Source organism: Cavia porcellus, unplaced genomic scaffold (assembly GCF_034190915.1).
Source record: "Cavia porcellus strain 051 isolate PalLab524CR breed Dunkin Hartley unplaced genomic scaffold, mCavPor4.1 scaffold_29, whole genome shotgun sequence".
Taxonomy (NCBI): domain Eukaryota; kingdom Metazoa; phylum Chordata; class Mammalia; order Rodentia; family Caviidae; genus Cavia; species Cavia porcellus.
In genome coordinates this window covers 5,658,312-5,679,855 of record NW_026947512.1, presented here as the reverse complement: position 1 = coordinate 5,679,855, position 21,544 = coordinate 5,658,312, and the positions used below count along the sequence as shown (strand labels likewise).

The following is a 21,544-nucleotide window of genomic DNA, read 5'->3' as shown; positions in this document are numbered from 1 at the left end:
ATTCTGAAATATTTATAAATATTAGTGGATTTAGTACTTTACTATTCTCCTAACTGTATATACACTAGAATTTTTTTTTAAAAATTCATAGTTTCCTTTAGACTTTAATGTTGGCTTTTGCTAAAAAGTATTCATTGCTTATCAAACTGCAGTATTTAGAAAAAGAGATATTATCTCTACACGTGGAGTTCATTTATGTCTGTGTGTTTGGTTGTTTTTCAGTGCCTAGATTTCTTCTTTTTTAAAAAGTTTTCTAAGGGTTCCTGCCTCCTAATAAGGATTCTTCAACAGTAGTTCAGTACCTTCAAGCAATAGTCATTTTGTTTTGAGTGAGCACTTTTAGTTCTAAAGTGTTCCCTCTCCTCAGTATGGCCAGTTTGTTGCTCTCTTTACCCTGAATAATAGGCTGCTACTACAGACTTCCAAATTTTAGTCTTCCTGTACTGTAATAGTTTTTTAAGTCTCTAGGGAAATTTTTGTTCCATTAACTTTTTAACAAAGGCATATGCACAATTTTTTTTAAAAGTTCATTTGGATAAATGTTCTTTTTTGCCTTACAATTAAAGTAATCCAAACTTTAACCCTTTAAATTTGGGATATTCTGCTGTAATTTCCCTAGAGTAATAATACAGGATAGAAATTGATGATTTCTTAATTCACAATATTAGCTTAAGACTTGCTGATAAACCAAAAATAAGACTTACTGTCTTCTGATTAATAATATGACTTTATTTCCACAATTATTTCTTGAATGGCTTTTGTCCCCTTGGCATTGTATTAATTTCAGATGCCTATAATTTTATCTAATTTAAATTGCTTCTAGCATGTTAATTATAGTCTTGAAAAAGTTAAATTTCCATTGTATCTTTTTAAAAAGTAATGTTTTTATACCCTTATGATAACACTTTGGTTGTGTTTTTTTAGTAACCATTGTTTTCTTAATTGTTCTTACAACTCATGTAGATACTATTTTATTTCTGTATCACTGTGGAACACTCACCCACAACAAAAGTTTAAAGTTTAAAAATGTCTTTACCATTTTATTGCTTAGAAGTTTGTGGAAGTCAGTTTGTGGTATTTAAAAGAATCAAAGTTAAATATTTATGAACTCAGTTTATAGAACAATTTAACCAGAAAAAAGACAGTTGCTTGAAAGAATTCTAATTTACATATTTTATAATTTTACATGAAAATGCTGTTGTTAAAAAGTATGAGCATCAGGGAACATGATTGTGTATAGGTATTTTCAGCAAAAGAAAGAGAAAAATACTTAGGCAGATAGTCTATAAGGCCTGTAGACCACAATAATAGATTAAATGTGAACCTCTTTCCATCATACTTTTCTAGTTTAAAACAGGAAGCGTACTCACCACCTGTTGCTACCTGGATCTCACTGCTTCGGCTCTGTTTCAGTTGGGCTTGGCTCCTCATTTCCGGTTGAGTTTAGATCTGTTCTAGGTATGATTGTTGTGGGCCCCAGTGAAGGGACAGCATTTACTTGGGAGAAGGTCTTCACGTGGTGCTGACAAAACAACTCACATTGCACAAAGCCATTTAAAGCTTCTGCTTGCTTCATAGCTGCCAGCCTTTTGTTGTTCAGAACAAATGTCATGTGTGCAGGCCAAAGGTTGTCTGCTCATCCTGAAGCTAAAGGAAATCACCAAACCCAGTTCCACTGGAGTAAGGAAGTGTACATTTTTTTAAAAAGAGAATAAAACCAAACAAAATAAAACAGAATAAAGCCAATCAAAACAAAACTGTGAAAGGAGTACAGAATTTCAAAACAGGATAATGAAAAATCAACAATGGTTACCTTAAGGCCTCTTACCTTTAAAATTGCTATCCATACCATCAGACATAGTAAAATCAAACAAAATAGAATAAAGGCAGTCAACACAGAACATTGAAGAAAACAAAAACAATAAAATGGAACAAAACAAAACAATGAGAACAACATTGAATTCAAAGAACAAGACCAAAAAGAAATCTTCCAAAGTTGTTATACTGCATGTTGTTATCCTCTAAATGATGCTCAGACTACCAGCGTTAGGGCCTCAAAGTCAATCAAACAATAGAAGAATTAGGTTATTTTTGTACTTCAATTGCTATAAACTCAGCCTATGGTCCTCAAAGGAGCCTGTTGTGGGACTAGAGTGGGGCTCTTGTCCCCCAGCTGTGCACCAGCTGGTTCACAGCAGGGGCAAACTGGCTTCTTTTTCCTCTTCCTGGCCCAACATGGCTGCAGCTGGCTCACTGGAAGGGTGGATTGGCTTCTTTGTTTCTCTTCCTGGCCCTACATGGCTGCCAGGCAGTATGCATTCTTGCCATGGGCACAGAAATAAGCAAAGGGGAGTGGGTATTTTTAAAGGATGATCTATTATATGGGAATCTAAACTAATTTTTTGATTGCCAAAGGACACTAACATGATTTTGTAGAATAAATAAATACAGATAATAAAAAAGTTTCACTTACATTAAAAGAAATGTAAATTAAAATATTTAATGAAAGAAAATATTACACTATTGCTGGCAAGGATATGAACACTTCATCTATTGATAGAATATAAATAGTAAGCAGTTCAGTGATTTTGTTAGTAGAATGCCCCTAGGACTTCCCTACTATAACTTTTCCTAAATAAAGAAGCAGGCAAAAATGAATGCATCTCCACAGCGTTAGATAGTGAGAAACTGAAATGATCAAATAAGCATCCTGCAATAGAATAGTTTACTCATAGTAAATTGTTTACTTAAAGTAAAACGTGCTGTATGAAATACTTATTATATAATAGCTTGGCAAAAAATAATGTAAACTATCTAAAAGTAGATCAGAAGTGTTTTATCAAAATCAATGTTTACGAAATACTGTATGGGTCAGACACTAGTTTAGGCATCTAATATGCATTAATAAATTTAATGCTCACAGCGACTTTAAAATCAGAGCTGGACAGAAGTTAAAATAGCATTTTATTCAAGAGAAAAGTGGTCTCTTCACAGAAATAGGCTCAGTTCCAAAAACAGAATGAAAAAGCGGAAATTTAGAACTAAGAAGTAGTAACAGTGTGTGGAAAGTTAACATCACCATTAAGGAGGGATTCTAGCTAAACTTCATTAACAAGCTTCTTGCTAAGAACACACTATGTGGATCAAATACCTGAAGGTGAGGGTGAACTAAGAGTGAAAAGACTTTAGCTGACATAGCAGGTTTCTTGCTACAACTAGATGGTGCTGCAGGCCCTACAAATACAGATGCAGGGTCAAGGCTGAGGAGTCTGACTAGAGTTAGGTAAAGGAGAGAGCTTTGTCAAAGGTAAGCACTTGATGTACATTTAACAGGTTACGGAAAGTCAATGCAGACAGTATATCTCTAAAATCAAATTCAAGTGGGTAACAAAGCTAGAATTCACACCTCCTTCATGGGTAAGTTTTATTCTACAGTATTGCCTTCTAAATTTATAGACTGCTCTGAATTCATCAGAATTACACAGTGTTAAATTCAGGGTAAACAAAACAGAAATGGAAAAGATCAAACAAAGTAGTGTATTGTCACCACAAGCTGAGAAAACACAAAGGTACAGTGAGCAAGAATAATTCAAACTGTACCTTTAAGGCAGTAGACCAATTTTTATTTTTCTATCCCAGGGACTACATTCATAGAAAACCAAAGTATTGCCAGATACTACCTATTCACCTTAACAGTCACAAACCTTACTAGTAAGAGCAATGTTGAATCATCTCTGTTCCAGAAAGGTAAAAGTCAGGCTTAAATTGGAGGGAAACAAAAACTAATGTTATTTCAAATAATGGGACAATGGTTTGCCATGATTAATATGCTTACAGTAGTGTTCTTATGGTATTAATTTTTAGTACCAGAAACCAAACTCGGCCTTGCATTTGCCAGGCAGGCACTATGCCACTGAGCTATATCTCTGGCCCTGGTGTTAAAATTTACCTCTTAAGAAACATCAGGGGGGCTGGGGATTTAGCTCAGCGGCATAAGTACCTGCCTTGCAAGCGCGCAATCATGAGTTCAACCCCCAATACTATTGAAAAAAAAAGAAACATCAGGGGTAAATAAAGTAAGATAAAGTTAACTGCTTTCTTATTACACATTGTTAATGAATAAGGACTATTGTCCACAGAATCTAGTGAAGAAAAAATAAAAACACATGAAAACTAAAAAACTAATAGTTAATTTTGTTGATACTATGTGTGTGTGCATATGTACATGTCAGAGATTGAACCCAGAGCCTTGAACATGCTAAACACACACTGCCACTAAGCTATACCCTTAGCATCTTCGTTGATACTTTAAAAAAAATATAAGATAATTTTTATTTAAAAATGTAGACTTTTCTTATACCATTAATATTTTATTCTCATTTTAAAAAATAGTGCTTTCATTTAATGGGAAATATTTATGTGTATTAAATGTAATATTTATTTGTATTATATGTAGTATTTATATGTAATATTTGCATTTCTTTGCTTACCTCTTTGCTTCTTAGGTGTCTTTATTTTTTAGTTGCCTCCACTCCATTTATTTTAAAGGCAGAGTTGTATGCCTTGAACCTGTTTTGTCATTATCGATAATTCTTCAAAAGAAAATTAACAGTTACCAAAATGGAATATTTAAGCCTCTAAACATATTTCATAGCTAGTACAGAAAAGACTGAACCACCAAATAAAGTCGGGCAAAAAACTAGAGTCTGTTATATAATCTTTTTCTTGTCACAGACATATGCCTCTTCTATTTCCTTCTTCAAGAACTCAAATTTATATTTGGAATCAATTTTTTAAAACTTCCTTTTAGCTTTCTGTTGCAGAAAATGGGTTTTATTTACCTAGAGAGACCGATACCTCCCCTCTTCTCAATTAGGTCCTCCAACAATAAAAATTTTTAAAGTGCCATCTTGGTGAAAGGCAGTTTTTCATGTTGAGACTAGGTTAATTTTTCCATTTACTAACTATATTTCCCTGAGAAAATAACTAGACTTCTGTGAGATTAGTAAAATTAATATAGTAATTCCTGCCTTATAGGTTTATTGTAAGAAATGAAAAATGCACTGTAACTCATGGTAATTTGGTTATTAATATTATCCATGATAAAGGTGTGACAAAAACATGCAAAATACTAGAAAAGAGGTTTTAATTATAGTTGTGGATAAATTCAAAATATGTATGAGTAATGCGTAGATAAAATGGATAATTTATCTTAGAAAATTACACATACATGCAGGAAATTGTGGAAAATTTGAACTATAAACTAGCAACTTTTGAAGGAATTGGGAAAACTCTCATTAAGAGTACCAGGCCAAAATGTTTTGAGTAAACTTTTTGCTCTGAAGTTTACTTTATCTGATAGTTTAATATATTCAGCCACTTTAGCTTTCCTTTAATTAATGTTTGCATGATATATATTTTTTCATATTACTTTTTTTCCCATTTATTACATTTTAACTTATCTCTCACAGATAGACTATAGTTGGATCATGTTTTTTAATCTAATACCAATCTATGCCAATCTTTTTTATGGTCTATGTAGACCACTGCCATTTTATGTAATTAATGAATGTTAGGTCTACAATGTTTGTGTGTGTTTGCTCTTTTTTTTTTATTTATGGTTTTACATAAACCTTTTTTGTAGTTTTGATTTATACATAGTGGTTTTTAGCATACCTCTTCATGTAACCATTCTAAGTATTGCTTACTGTGTCCTAGTATCATCATTTTACCAGTTTAATTTATAGAACTTTCCTTCTCTTTAGACTCTTTTCCACTTTCTCATCTATAACATAGTGATCTGAAATATTTCTCTAAGTATGCATTACAACCATATCAGACAGTCCAAAGTTTCCCTTCAATCATTATGTAGAACTTAGAATGTAGGAGAAAAAAAAAATCTATCGTATAACCCATATTTTTGTTTACTAAATTCTCCCTTAATTTTCTAAGGTTCTTTCTTTTTCTGTTTAAAGTTTTTGTGTGTGTGTGTGTGTGTGTGTGTGTGTGTGTGTGTGTGTGTGTGTTTTTCGTTTTTCTCAGTACCAGGGATTAAACTCACGACTGCCTGCTTGCAAGGCAGGCGCTTATGCCGCTGAGCTAAATCCCCAGCCCCTTGTTTAAAGAAGTTTTATAGTTCTTTTAAAGTAGGTCTGCCGAGAAAACCTCCTTAGTTTTCCTTTGTCAGAAAATTTCCTTGAGGGGTGGGGGGGGGGCGGTATTGGGAATCAAACTCATGACCTTGTACTTGCCAGGCAGAAACTGCCGCCAAACTATATTCCTGGTCCCCAGAAAATGTCTTGAATTTCTCCTTATTTTGAAGGATGTATTCATTGAATATAATGTTTTTGTTTTTGTGTTTTTTAGCACTTGGTAAATGTGTTACTGCCTTCTAGCCTTCAGAAGATTTTTGATGTGAAATTTGCTGTCATTCAAAATGTTTTTCCCAATAAGTAAGGTATCAGGGTTTTTTAGTCACTTTTAGGATCTTTTTTTTCAGAAGTTTAATTGTAATGTGTTTGGCAATCAATTTTTGTGCTTCCTTCTGTTGGGGGGTTGTGGAATTCTTGAACCTGTAGGTTTCAGTCTTGTGGACCATTTAGCCATTATTTCTTCAAATACTTTTTTAGGTCCTCCCTTGCCTTTCCTTTTAGAACTGATGAAACAAGTGTTAAATCATTTTTCATGGTCTCACATATCCCTGAGTCTCTTTATTTTCCTTCCTTCATTCATTCATTTTGCCTTTTTTGAGACAAAGTCTCATTATGCCGTGCAGGCTGGCCGTGAGCTCACTTTGTAACCCAGGCTGGTCTCAAACTTGCAGCAGGCCTTCTACCTCAGCCTCTCAAGTGCTGGTGTTACAGACGTGCACCACTACACCAGCTTTTATTTTCTTTTTATAGTCTATTTTCCCTGTTTTTCGCATTGGACGATTACTTTAGTTCAGTCTTTCAGCTTGCTTAATCATTCCTTTGCCCTCTTTGTTCTGCTGTTAACACCATTCACTCAACTTTTATTTTGGTTACAATATTTTCATTTGATTCTTCTTTATGTCTCCTATTTCTTTGCTAAGACTTTCTTTCCGGAGGTATTTTTATCATGACTATTTTAAAATTTTCATCCAGTTTTTCTACTGTGTCTGTCATCTCAGTTTTGATGTGTTGACTGTCTTTTTTCATCCAGTTTTGACATTTTCCTTGTTCATGGTATGACCAATAGTATTCTATTGAAATAATGGATATTTGGGCATTTTGAGACTAAAGACATAATCCATCCATGTGTGCAAGCACCTCTTTATCACTCTTTGGATTCCGAACATTTTTTGCTTTTGACTACCTGTAAAGTGAACTTTGGTGGTATCATTTCTTTGGCATTAAAAAACTATCCATTTGTATGGTTATTTTATTGCACTTTTTCCATTTTTCTTTAAATGCATGGAAATTATAAATGATAGTACATTTATTTTAACTGCATTGGGGTTGTAGGGTGTAATGAGGTGCTAATCTAGCAAGAGTTCAATCTCTAGTTAGCACTTGGGTGAGGGAGCTTTGCAAACGCAAGTATTTTAAGTTTTTTAAAATTCATTTTTAAATCTTAAAGAGTTTTATGCAACATATATCTGTTGTCTTTCACATTCAACTTTATGTTTTGGGGAACACATTATATGTATAAACTGTTCAGAAACTATGTTGTCTTCCTCAAATACTTGATTAAAGGTAAAACATTGTATGGAAAATTGAAAAATGAATAAAGCATAGACCTCCCCTCAGTTCAGTTTGGCAGTTACTTTATGAAGCACCAGCTACATAAGATCTCAGAAAATGCAGATGTGAGATCTTTCACTGCAAAATATTACAACTAAGTGGAAAAGACAAAAAGCTATACAATTCATTCTCCTCTAAAGTTAAATTCTTTTTAAAATGCTGTATAGAGTACAGCCTTATGGGAAAGAGAAAAGAAATATATGAGCATATAAAAGACATACATAGACAAACAAAACATTTCATGAAAATATCATAGGAAGGAGAGAGTGCTTCTTTTCAAACTGATATATATATTTGTTCTTTGCTGACTTACCAGTTACATAGTATTGGTCTCAGAAATGTTAACTTGGAAAGGATTGTTTATAACAGTCCTCACTGCTTTTCATTAAATCAGCTCAGCCTTTCCGTCTTTACTCTTACAGACACCTGGTATCATACTAGTTTGAGAAAGCTGAAGCTATTTCCTTCAACTGCTTTCTGTCTACCTATTTATCCCAAACTCCTTCTCACTAAATTTTCCTCAGTGTCAGGTAATAAGGTGTCCTTTTTTCTGATGCTTTGACCTTATTTCCTTCTGTCTCAGAATCTTCTCTAGTGGTCACCCTTTGTCTTTCATAAACCTTCAAACTCTGTCATTACTGGCTTCTTTCCTATATAAATGCTCAAGAGCCTCCGACCCTAAAAAAATAAAAATAAAAAAGACTTACCTCATTAAGCAATTCAGACTACGTTCTTTTTCTTTTTTTATTCCTACATCTCAAAATAGTAATCTGCCTCTCCTCATTGTTCACTATTACACAATAACTTTGTGTAATAATTAAAACATACTCAGGGCATATAACAGTGGTATAACATACTCCAGCATGTGTGAGGCCCTGTGTTGAATCTCAGCCCTGCCGAAAGTAAGAGACAGACAGACAGACAGGGTGGGAGATTGGGGGGGCGGGGCGGGTAAAGCAAAGTGTACTAACCCAGAATATAGAAATAGCATGCAACCACATCTCCACCCCTTTTTCATTTTTTTATTTTGAGGTATGATCTTGCTAAATTACCACAGCTCGGCTCAAACTTGTGCTCCTTCTTTCTCAGTGCTAAGATTACAGACCTGTGCCTCCATGCCTGGCTGGTTTTTATTTTTATTTTGAGATAGAGTCTCTAGATTGTTAGGTGGCTCAGGCTAGGTTTGAATTTGTCATTCTCCTGCCTCAGCCTCCCAGGGTACACCACCATGCTCAACTTATAATTTGTATCATTAAAGGGATGAAGAAAAGCTCTATAACACATGAGAGATCTCTCGTCTCTTTGGATCTGTGATACAGAGAAACATAGGGAAGACAAACTCCTCTCTTCCACACCCTCCCCTTTCCTCTCCCCTCTCCGCCTCTTTGAGAACACTAGGGGACTGAATGCAGAGCCTCGTGGGTACTACGCAAACAATAAGCCTCATTACCTCAAGTTCTTTCCACATTGAGCTCCTTCAAGAAGCTATTCCCAGCCATCTACCCTCCTAAAATCTTGGCTTATTGACTCCTTCTCTGTGTAGAGTTTTATAATTATACTTTCTCAGTGTCTTTTATCTACTTTTTCTCTCTCCTTTTAGACACTTCGCCTTAATGGCTCTTCAGTATATCCCCATTCCTCACAGTATACCTAGTTACCCAGCAGATATTTGACCTGTATTTGTAGAATATACTAGGAAGCAGATTTTTCCTTTGGAGTTAAATTAAATTAAATATCCAGAACATAAATAATATAGCTTGTTGTACACATTTATAAAATCACTGCAGTAACAGCTATTTTCCTCACCCTACTTTTCTTCATTTTTCTTTTATTTTTAATTATACAGGTAAAACATGGGTATGTGTATGTATTTCTGTGAAGATAAATTTCAAATAACACATGAAGTTAAGAGGCCCTTTAATCGTGTCCCTCATCTAGAATAACTACTTCTGTCTTTTTCTATAAATGTAATTTTATATACAATATGAAATAATACATGTATGGTTTGGAGGTCTTTTGTTTGTTTTTAGGTTTGGGTGCTAAAGATTGAACCCAGAGCCTCATACACACTAAATATGCTCTCATTACTTAACTATACCTCTCGTACATATGTATAAATTTTAAATTCTGTTTTTCCATGCTATCTTAGAAATGTTTTTAATGTTATTTCATAGTTTTACAAAACTGCTTTACCATTTTAGAGATCAACTCAGAGCATTAAAAATATTTTAAGTCAAAAACATACTGAATACCTCTACTTGCAAATATTATTGCTAAGTAGCCGAATAGCCTATAGAGTGTCAGTTTGAATTCATGATCTCATAGCTGACTGCAGCTATGCTCATTGATGCTGTCTAGCAGCAGAGTATCCTGTGGCATATCAATAGCCTGCAAAAAGGTCAGAATTCAAACTACAGTGTCTTCTTTAAAAAAAAAAAAAAAACTACAGTGTCTTCTGAATGAACATGGCTTTCCACACCATTTGTGAGTAAATATTGTAAGTAAAACCACAAATTGAGAATCATCAGTATATTGGTTTTCAGAGAGTAATACAAATCTCATTATCCTGTAGTTTAATTTTTTTTTCAGATTATGGGATAAGGTCCAGGATTTGCTAGATGCTAATAAACTCAATCATAATTCACCTTACCTGTATAGGTTTAGGCTTTGAAAATTCTTACGTTGTCTATTTTGTTTTCTTGTTTAACTTCAGGTTAAAAGCTAGTAATAGTTATAAGTAAAAATGTTTTTGGATATTGGATTGGATTTTTAGATACTTTTTGGATAACATTATTACTAGTTTTAAAATGTCCTTCCTGAAATGTGGTTCATGATGATGTCTATAGGTAATTTTTCTGGGAGGGAGGGTTGATCAACTTTTATAACATTTTATTTTATCATTCACAGTGGCTATAGCGGCACAAAACTCAAAAGAGTTTTATTTATATGTGTTTTGAATTCAGTAAAGACCATTACCATAAATATGTTCAATATGAATTATGCTTCTCATGTGGCAGGTGTGTAGTAGATAGAAGCTTAATGTAGCATGGCAATGACTTGATTTTCTGTGATTATGTACATTACTAAAGTGGACTACCAGTGTTAGCCAAGAGGGAATAAGATATAATTGCTTGCCTAAAGTGATAATATCTTTCCAGTATATCCTCTGAATACCAATGAAGGCAGATGACTTCAAGGAAAGGCTGTTTTCATTTGGGATGTGGAAAAGATCAAATAAGAGTGATAATTAAAATAAGACTAAAATGTAGCAGGCATAGACCAGATTTGTGCTAGTTATTGAAGAATTCCTGGAAATAAAATACTGCTTTGAAATATTCTGTAGGAATATTTATGTAAAAGGAAGTCCTCATGTATGTTATATAGAAATTTCATAGAAATAAAATGAGCTTTGACCCACTCTACCATCTTAAGAATTATACTAAAATGGAGAGGAGCCAACCAACAAGCCAACTAGCCAGCCTTTCTGGTAAGCCACACAAGCCATGCAGAGCCCAGGAAGAGAAGTCAGATAACAACTCTCATGAGCTTACCAGCGCGCTCGCTAAGAATCACTGGTTCCCCCCACCCCATACTGCACCCCCATAAACAGCCAGCTGATTTGGGGAGCAGGCTGAGTTGATAGCATTGAGGTACAAAAAGCAACTGAATGCTTATATTGTTTGGTTGACTTTGCAGGCCTGGGGTCAGCAGTCTGAGCATCTGTTGGGAGGATGACAGTATGAAATATAGCAAATATGGGGGAAATGCAATATCCTTCTCGTGTTTTGTTCCAATTAAGTGTTTTACTTTATTCAGTATTCTGTTTTAATTGGTTTTATTCTGTGTTGTTTTGGTTTAATTTTGCTATGTGTGATGGAATGGATAACTGTTGTGAAAGATACGTATACTGTGGTAGTCATTGTTGCTTTACATTATCCTGCTTCGAAGTTGTGTACCAATTTCACTGCTTTGTTTGGATTGGATTTATTGTTTTGTTTTATTGGGTTTTATTATCTTTAAAGTTTAGAAAAAAGAATTATGCTGAAAGGATAGGACTTAAAATCCTTAAATACCAGAAATAAGCACATTGCTTTTAGTTTTGTTGTTAATTCCTTTTTTATTTAACTTTTTAAAACAATCTCTTCTTTATACAATAATTTACATTTGATTATTCAGTAATTTTAAAGAAAAAAATCAGCTTTCAGTAATAAGACAATATTACTTTACTTAATTGAAAAATACTCATTTTGGGGCTGGGGATTTAGCTCAGCGGCATAAGCACCTGCCTTGCAAGCATCCAGTCGTGAGTTCGATCCCTGGTACCGATTTTAAAAAAAAAAACCGTTTTGTTACTTTTTACTGATTGTTATTCTGTTCTCCTGTCTTCACTTTTACTAGCAAACAGAATGATAGCTTATTGTTAGAAAAACTAATTATGATAATATATGTAGAGTACATGGCACATACTAAGCATTCAGTTTTAAAAGTTGCTAAGATAATTTATAGTTAAAGTGTTTGTCTATATGTCTTTGTATTCATCTTGTTTTGGAAATAGAGTAGTAAATTTTACTAAGTTGCTTTTGCTTTATGCTTGGTAAAGAGATGAATTATGGCATCTTTTAAAGTGTAACCATGATGTTAATTATTCAACGATACCACTCAGACTCTGTATCTCTGCATATAATGAAGTAAACCTGTTAGAATATATCTGGCTACAACAATAAAATGTTAGACATTTTGAATTCCTATATAGTGTTGTAGTATAAATCTTCAACCCACTTTGCTTTTATGAAGACACGACCTATGTGGAAATAATTTAAGCCTGAAGATATGTTCATATTGAAACTAGACTGTTTATTAGATTCATTTCATGCCTTTTTTGTTGTTTTGTGTTCTGCTTTTGTTTTTTTCGACAGGATCTCGCTGTGTAATTGGGGTTGGCCTGAAACTTGGTTTGGTGTGCCTCCCAGGCTGTCCTCATGGTCACCATATGCCTCAACCTCTTGAGTGCTGGGACTGTAGGCACGCACCACTACACCCAGCCATTGTGAACCATTGTAAAAACATCAGTTGCTTTGTTGTACCATTGATTTTTCTAAGAGATGAAGCTAAAAAGAGAAGCTAAAAGCTAAAAAGATGAAGCTAAAACAGTGTGTAGAGCTGGGTATGGTGGTGCATGACTGTAATCCCAGCACTCTCGGAGGCCGAGGCAGGAGGACTGCAGTTTCAAGCCCAAACAGGGCAATTTAGCAACTTAATAAGACTATCTGAAAGCAAGAAGCAAAAAGTGGGTTGAATAATAGCTCAATGGGAAGGCCCTGGGATTATTCCCCGGGACTGGGTGGGTGGAAGCTGGTATATGTTTTAACAAATTTGTGGAAGAGAATGGAGATAGTGGGCCCTATTTTGTGCGTTTGCTAATTTCCATGGCATAAATATTTCCACTGTAGCCAAGGTTCTGAAAATTGAACACATTGACTGTCATGAACTAATACAGACTTTAGTTAGTCACCGAGGTTCAGAGGTATCGTTTTTTTAACTGAGTAATTCTTGTGCAAGTAATTTACGAACCAGGCTCAAAAAATAAATAAATAAATAACAAATCTGATCCCAAGACCAAGAAGACATTCCACAGCCTTATTTAAATTATCCCAATTTCCTTCCATCCTCGGTATGTCACCTACAGTGGATGTAGATTATTTGTACGCTTTCAAAAATAACTTGTACTGTCCTGCCTCTTGCCTTTTTATTATCTTCCTTCACCCTTGTATGACCTTACCTCCTCTGCCTGGCTTTTGCAATACTGTTTATTTCTTTTTCTAGAAGTAACTCAAATGCTACTTCGTCTTATTTCTTACTGTAGAAAACATTCCTATTCTTCCTGACGATCTCATAGCACTTTGTTTATACTTTCAAATTTATCAATAACAAATGTCTAGTTCACTCACGAGATTATAAATTTCTAATATCTTTGAATTATCTGTACTTAAAGCATTAATAAATACTATTTTAATAGTAAGGATTGTGGAAATAAATGTTACTGCCTTGCTTTCTTTACTTTTGGGAAACTGAGCCTTTTGAAATTTGATGATGTCCTTATATTTAATTCATTATTTTTCCTTTGCTTTTTGCTTCTTCTTCCCCACTGCCCACACCTAGGATTTTGCATATGCCAGGCAAGCACTCTACCATTGAGCTACACCCCTATCCTTTTTTATTTTGAGATGGTTATGCTGTGTTGCCAGCTGGCTTTGAACTTGGGGTCCTCCTGTCTCGGGCTCCCAAGTAGATAGGATTATAAGCATGTACCACTGTGTGCAGCTAATTTCTGGCATTTCATCTAGAATTATGTGATTACCTTCACAATAAGTATTGACAAGATCTTAGAGTACAAAGGAATTGTTTTAAAGTAAAAACAATCAAAGAATTTCTTTAAGTAAATGTAGCACCTTCTTTAAGACTGATGTGTACAGAATTTATTTACTTCATCTTTTACCCTAAGCTGCCACCTGATGGCAGAAATTAAAATGACATGAAGTTACTTAAATCTAGTAATTTTCTCTCTCTCTTTTTTTTTTTTTTTTTTTAGAACTAGGTCACTCAGATACCATAGTGTTCTTTTACCTGTGGATCGTCTTTAATATCATCAGTTCCTGCTATACCTTGATCTGGGATCTAAAGATGGACTGGGGTCTCTTTGATAAGAATGCTGGAGAAAACACTTTCCTCCGTGAAGAAATTGTATATCCTCAAAAAGTATGTACAAAGCGTTTGCATTTGTTTAAAAAAAAAAAAAACACCTTAGACATATCACTAGTTAAATCCTATTGTGATATAAACCCAATCCCTAATTATAACCTAATGCAATTAGAAAAATAATTACCAGAAATACGAATTTCATTCCCTAAAAAGGTGTCAGGTATTTGCTGATGCACACTATAGCAAGTAAAAACAAAATAAAATTTCTAGTTTCCCCAGAAGGGATAAAGACTTTAAAAACCTACTGTTGTTTTTATTTCAAACATGGAATTCCCTCTGTCTGAAACATGCTTTATCCTCTTTGTCTGTTTTGTAATAAACTCATGTTCTTCCTTTTTAAAATCAGCGTAGAGTAACTTTCTCTAAGAAGTCTGTGTTTAACTATTCCTAATAATCATTTTTACCTTGTAAAGTTCTGTTATAGCAGTTATCACATTATGTTATAGTTACCTGTTGAGATGTCTGTTTTCTCACTACCTCGCATAGTTTCTAGTCTATAGTAGATTTAATGTTTATGGAATGAATGAATGCATACCTGAGTACATGAGCAGTGTTATACGTGCCCTAAGGAAAGGAAGTGCGTGCTTCAGTTTGGGTGCATCAAGAAGGCCTCTTTTGTTGACTTCAGCCAGTATTTATTGTAGTCGTGTCAATTCAATCAAAAATATATATATAATTATAGAGGAATTATTTTAAGATGTTATCTAAATATAAATAAAACAAAAGAGGCTTAATTTTAAAATTACTGAGATGTTTTAGTAAAGGATAAATACCATGACTATTCCTTAAAAGAGATTAAACAGTGAACTGGAAATTCTAATCCTAACTGTCTACTAAAAAAAAAGGTATAGATTGGGTCCATGATGTTTTTTACTATACAAAAATGTCACCAATACCTCAAAATCTTAAGATGTGTGTAAATGCATAATATTCAGTTGCTGAATAGATAAAGCTGTTTACAAGCATGAATACTGAAGATAAATAATAGGAAAATAAGTATAAAGAATGATAGGACCAGTCTAAGAATCATTGCCATCCGCAGGCCGCTGCCAGACTGGGAACAGCCCGACCCCATCCCCTTCCAGTGTGCAGGCTAGCAAACAAGAAGTACCATTGATACCCCCACCTCTATCCCCACCCCTTAAGAAACTGGCTTATCTGGCCCTGATCATAGCTATGGAGGTGAAAAGCAATTGGATGCCTGTAGTGCTTTGGTATTTCACTAATTGCAGGTCTAGGACCAGTGGTCTGATCATAGGTTCAGAGAGCAGCAGTATGCAGTGCAGCATCTAGGAGAAATCTCCTTCTGAGGGTTATAGCCATTATTAATCCACTATGATCTTGTTTTGAAGTCCTATATTGTTTCCATAGCAAGAACAACTGTTTCAAAGAGAGCAAGATACATTACGGTAGCGATTTTGGATTTGCTATTGGCTTGTTTTGAAGTCCTTTATTACATTCATTGTTTTGTTTTTATTGTTTCTATTCTATTCTGTTTGATTTTTACTGTATCTGAGGTTATCTGCAGCTATTTTGAAGACATCAAGGGGCATTATGGTAACTATCGTTGATTCCATAATGTTTTGAAGTCCTGTATCTTACATGGGTTTGTTTTGATTGGTTTTTAGTTTTATCCTCTTTAATATAAATTTAAAATATAAAATAATGATAGGGTAACTTCAAGTGAACAAATGAAGATGAAAAAAGAGGCATGATTGAGTGATTTTTTTTTATTTTTTAATGTAAGCTATAGCAGTAATCCTAATGTAAACATTTAAAATATATAACCGAGATATTAGAAACATTTTTATAAATCTCATTTGAAAAGAAAACCAGTAATCAGAAAGTAGGCCTGAGCTTAGGTAAGATGACCCTTTTGTGCTCACCACATGTATATGTTTTATTGCTGCTTACATATTCAGGTCTTATTTTTTATTATTTCTTTTTATGATTGTTTAGGTGAACTGTTTTTATCTTTATATAAATGTTAATCATGTTCTTTTAAATAGTTTGAACTTAATGATTCCAATGTAGTAACATTAGTGACTAGAGTCATTTTCTTTGTTATTATGTATTTTCATGATCTTAGGAAATAAAGTGTATCCTTTACTACATGAAAATTTCCAAGTTTATAAGAAAATTGTTTTGCTGAATCACCACATAACCCTGCAGTTATTTTAAAAAGCAGTGTTAGCATTGATTTCTTCCAGCTGAATGAAAAAACCACTTACAGAGTCCGGTGGACCTTTGTTAAGAAATAGCAACAGCTGCATGAAACTGTAAATCAGCTTCTATGAATTAACAGTGCCTGATACTGGATGGCATACTCCAGGTCCAGAAGCCATTTTTGTCTCCATATTCAAATTTTTCTGTGTCTCTTGATCTTAAATTACGTATATTCCTCTGGAAAATCTTAACATTTTTTTGGTAGTATCAGATCCCATGTCCGTCAGCTATAAATAGCTTAAGACTGATTCCTAAATCCACGTGAAATTGTAGTTCTTCACTTAGGCCTAATATTGAGTACACTGAATGTGAATTTAACCAAAAAGTGCATTATGACTTTGTTGGTAGGATGGGAGAGGGTACATGAAGATACATGAACATATAATCATAATAATTATCATAAAATCTATAATTTCCAATTTTTGGATATTATTTAAAATGGACAAATCAAGTTAGAACAGTATAAATATATAATTTTCAATGTGGAGGGTAAAAGCAGCAATAACTATAAATTTCGAAAATATGTGTCTTTAGGGAATAAAGAAAGCACATGTGAAAAGGAAATTGCTGAATTTTTTATTGCTAGCCCCCCAACAGAAACTAGTATTACTTCATTAAAATTAAATAAAATAAACAGGATTTAATCCATAGCCATTCTACTTCCCAAGAAGCCACAGCCTTTAACTACATCTAGTAATGAGCAAATTTAGATTAATAATGAACGAATGGGTGAGTTGCTATTCATGTATATTTAAGAACTTTGAGTAGCTAAAATTAGACTGCTAAATCCTGGATATTGGTACCTAGAAGTATTAGCTGAGTACTATCTTCCCTGCATTAAAAGAAAATAGAACTTTTTTTGGTTATGATACTAGGTATTGAAATCAGGATTTACCATATACTAGGCAAGAGCCTTATCACTGAGCTACATTCCCAGCCCAAGAATATTTCTTAAATTCATCCTTTGTGAAATCCAAACATAATTTCATTTATTGGCATGCAAAGTCAAGGCAAAATATTTTCAAATATAAAGTAAGATAGTTTGGAAATACAAGTACAAATAGTGCTGTTAATAAATGTATATTCTTTAATGTTTCCTATTATGACATTAATATATCATGTGCCTGCTACAGTAGGTTTTTCATCTAGCTTGTATTTCCGGGGCTTAGAAGAGTCTGGTATACAATGTGGGAGTAAATTATATTTGCTAAATGATTACTAAAATTCAGCAATGTTTAATTTTGAGTACCACACAATTTAAAACAAAACTAAATTGATGAAATTTTCCTAAAATATAATGTATGCTTCTCTGCAAAATTCAAAAGAACGTTTTGCTCTTGATCCTGTGATTATTGTTGGAACATGTATAAGTCTTACTATTAGTAGGTGTACATCTTTATGAGAAATATGATGGGAATCATTCAATTTGTTTATCATTCTTTAGGCCTACTACTACTGTGCCATCATAGAAGATGTGATACTACGCTTTGCTTGGACTGTCCAAATCTCAATTACCACTATGCCTACGTTGCCTCATTCTGGAGACATCATTGCTACTGTCTTTGCTCCTCTTGAGGTTTTCCGGTAAGCAAACCACTGGAAGTTCTATCAAAGATTCTTTTTACCTAAAAGATGCACAGTGCTTAAAATTAAAATTTGTTATACTTGAAAGCTTAAGTTTTCCAACTTACCTCAAATTTGTTATTTTCAGCCTTATATTTGGAAAATTCTGCTTATAGAATTTAATGGTTAATTTTTATAAAGTCCAGATACTATTGATGATAAATTTGGAAGTGGGGATCACTAAGAGAATGGGAAGTGGAAATTGAGATATAAAAAGTTTTAGAGCAAAAATTAAATTTTTTTGAGAATCACTTTTTTCAATTTAGTAGTCTCAGTTATTCTACCCAGCCTTTTCACTGAAATAAAAATGATGGGTAAAATGTTCTTTAAATCCTCCTAGAAGCATCAACAATCTGACAGATTAGCACAAAATCTAAATGAAAGCAGGAACCTCAAAATAAAGAACACTAGCCAGACATGATGACACATTCCTGTAAATCCAGCACGGAAGACTGAGGACAGGAGAATCACCCTGAATTTGAGGCCAGCATGGGCTGGCTACATAGTGAGTTTAAGAGCAACCTGTACCACATAATAAGACCTGTCTTATAGTGGTGCATCTCTGTAATCCCAACACTTGGGAGGCTGAGGCAGGAGATGTCCCATGAGTTCAAGGTCAGCCTGGGCCACATAGTGAGTTCTATCCCAGGCAGCAAGACCCTGTCACAAGGCAAAAAACAACAACACTAATGCCACTTTTTCACTTGAGAAATTTTCTAGACTTGAGGGCTTTGCGATTCATTAGTGATTGCCAATTCAAATTTGTGTACAACTAATAATGCAAAAAATATGCAGAAGTTAACTTTGGTAAGAAGTAGATGACTATATTATACTTTCAGTGGAAGGTTTTCACATATTTCCTTCAGTAATAGATAAATAAGCAGTTAACCAACTTGGCCTAGTGTAGCTATGTAGAGTACTGCAAAGATTTTAAAATATTTTTAAAACAATTGAATTAAATTTTTTGATACTAGAAATTGAATTCAGGACCTTGTGCTTGCCAGGCAGGCACTGTGCTGCTGAGCTATACCCTTGACCGCTTAAATTAAAAATAAAAAAAAAAATTAAGAGGGCTGGGGGTTTAGCTCAGCGGCACAAGTGCCTGCCTGGCAAGCGCAAGGTCGTGAGTTCAATCCCTGGTACCAAAAAAGAAGAAGAAGAAGAATGTGGCTAAAAGCCATAAAAGAAAATAATCCTAAATGTAGGTATCAGAAAAGCCTATAGCTCAGGAGTCAGAAAAAAAATTTAAAACAGCAAATTAAACCCAAAGAAAAGTGAAAAGAAGAAAAAATAAAGATCAGAAATCATTATCTGATTTCTGATCAAATAAAGATCAGAAATCAAAAGAATAGAAAACAAACATAGTGCAGAAAAAACTGACAAAACCAAAGTTCCTTAAAAAACTATTCCAGAGAGAACTGGTTTCTAACTGCAGACTTCATTGCATTAGAGAGAGCAAATTAAAATGACTGATGGCACGCACCTGTACTCCCAGCCCTCTTGTAGACAGAGGCAGGAGGGATAAAAGTTTGAACCTGGCGAACTTACTGACTTAGTGAGATCTTGTCTTTAGATAAATAAAGAGCCAGAGATGTAGCTCTGTGCAAAGACCGTGGGTTTAATCTTTTTTTAAAAAAAGGCTAATGTTGAGAAAAGAAAGATTTTTGTACACTGTTGTGCCCAAAGCCATGTAATGGAAAAGGTCATGTAAGCACAAGACTGGGTCAAATTTCTATTGTCTGGTTAAACAGAAGACAAAGTTGCTGGATTCTCTTACACAGATGCCAGCAAGAGCAAAAATATCACCTGAATAGAGGATGCATTAATGGAATACTTGGAGAATTCTAAAAATTAAATCTGTGGAACAAAAATGATCTTTGCTGGCATAAAGAAGAGAGAAAGGATAGTAATATTTATCCTACTACAAGTGAAAAAAAAGTATAAAGATTGGAAAAGGTGTCTGGTGTGGTAGTACACACCTCTAAATCCCAGCACTTGGGAGGGCTGAGCCACAAGGATTAAACTTTGAGCCCAGCCTGAGCATTTTAGCAAGACCCTGTTTATAAATAAATAAAAGGGCTAAGGATGTAGTTAAGTACAAAAGACAAGTTCTGACCTCATTACCACTGAAAAGGGAAAAAAAACAGGTTTTTGGTTTTGGGGGGGGTTTGGGGGTTTTGTTTGGTTTGGTTTGGTTTTTGTCTTTTTGAGACAGGGTCTTATTATACAGTTCAGGCTGGCCGTGAGCTCACTTTGTAGCCCAGGCTGATTTCAAATTTGCAAGGATCCTCCTGCCTCAGTCTCCCGAATGCCAAGATTACAGGTGTGAGCCAACACACCCAGCTTAAAAAAAGGTTTTTTAAAGAAAATAAAACTATTTACTGATACTATTTCATATGTATGTAGAACATTCAAAAAAATTACAAGTGAATTCTTAGATTGGTTTTTATGGTATTCCTGAGTCAATAAATCATTTTAGTCATAGTAATTAGAAAAAAAATTAAAAATTGAATAGCACCAGAACATATGAGATACCTAGAAATATTTGTATGTATGTGAAAATTAATAATCCTGTTCTGTAATGTATATGAAAACGCAAATGATCAGTAGGTCTTTGCACTGATGATATAGCTATGGTGAATAAGGTACTGTACCAGGCTAGCGACAGCAAGACAGATAGTCCACTGGAGTAGATTAGGGAGTCCATAAAGAGCCACATATATGTTGACACTGTCGAATTTATGCCAAAAGTAGCTTTCTAACAGTGCTGAAAGGAAGATCCTTTAAGATGTATGGGGAAAAATAAATCCTGATTCCTGCTGTATGCAAAATCAATTCCAGGTGGGTTACAAAGCTAAATATGAGAGGTAAATCAGTAAATTTTCTAGAAGTTAGCATAGAAAAGGGGCCTAAAAGTGATTTTCAGTATATATTTGTGGGTGGTAATTATATTGTGTGTTCATTTCATAAGTTTATAAACTTACAATTTTCAAACTTTTATATGTTGTATTTACAGTATTTTTAAAAAGCAGCGAGAGAAAAACATTACTTTCAAAGAAATGGCAGTCAGACTGCTAACTGACTTCTCAACAGCATCAAGGAAAGTCAGAAATCATTAACATTATATCGTCAGTGTTCTGAAATTGACTGCCTACCTAGAATTCTACCCAATG

The 21,544-nt window shown here is 34.2% G+C and overlaps 1 protein-coding gene across 2 annotated transcripts in view; it reads left to right on the top strand.

The window, feature by feature from the left end:
* Positions 1 to 21,544, top strand: part of Xpr1 (xenotropic and polytropic retrovirus receptor 1) — a 183,827-nt gene that overhangs the window by 150,865 nt on the left and 11,418 nt on the right. For both annotated transcript variants that reach the window (XM_003474894.5, XM_063239820.1), the window contains 2 exons: positions 14,353 to 14,519; positions 18,193 to 18,332. In XM_003474894.5, the coding sequence (XP_003474942.1) occupies positions 14,353 to 14,519; positions 18,193 to 18,332 (307 nt within the window). The remainder of the gene's footprint in view (positions 1 to 14,352; positions 14,520 to 18,192; positions 18,333 to 21,544) is intronic.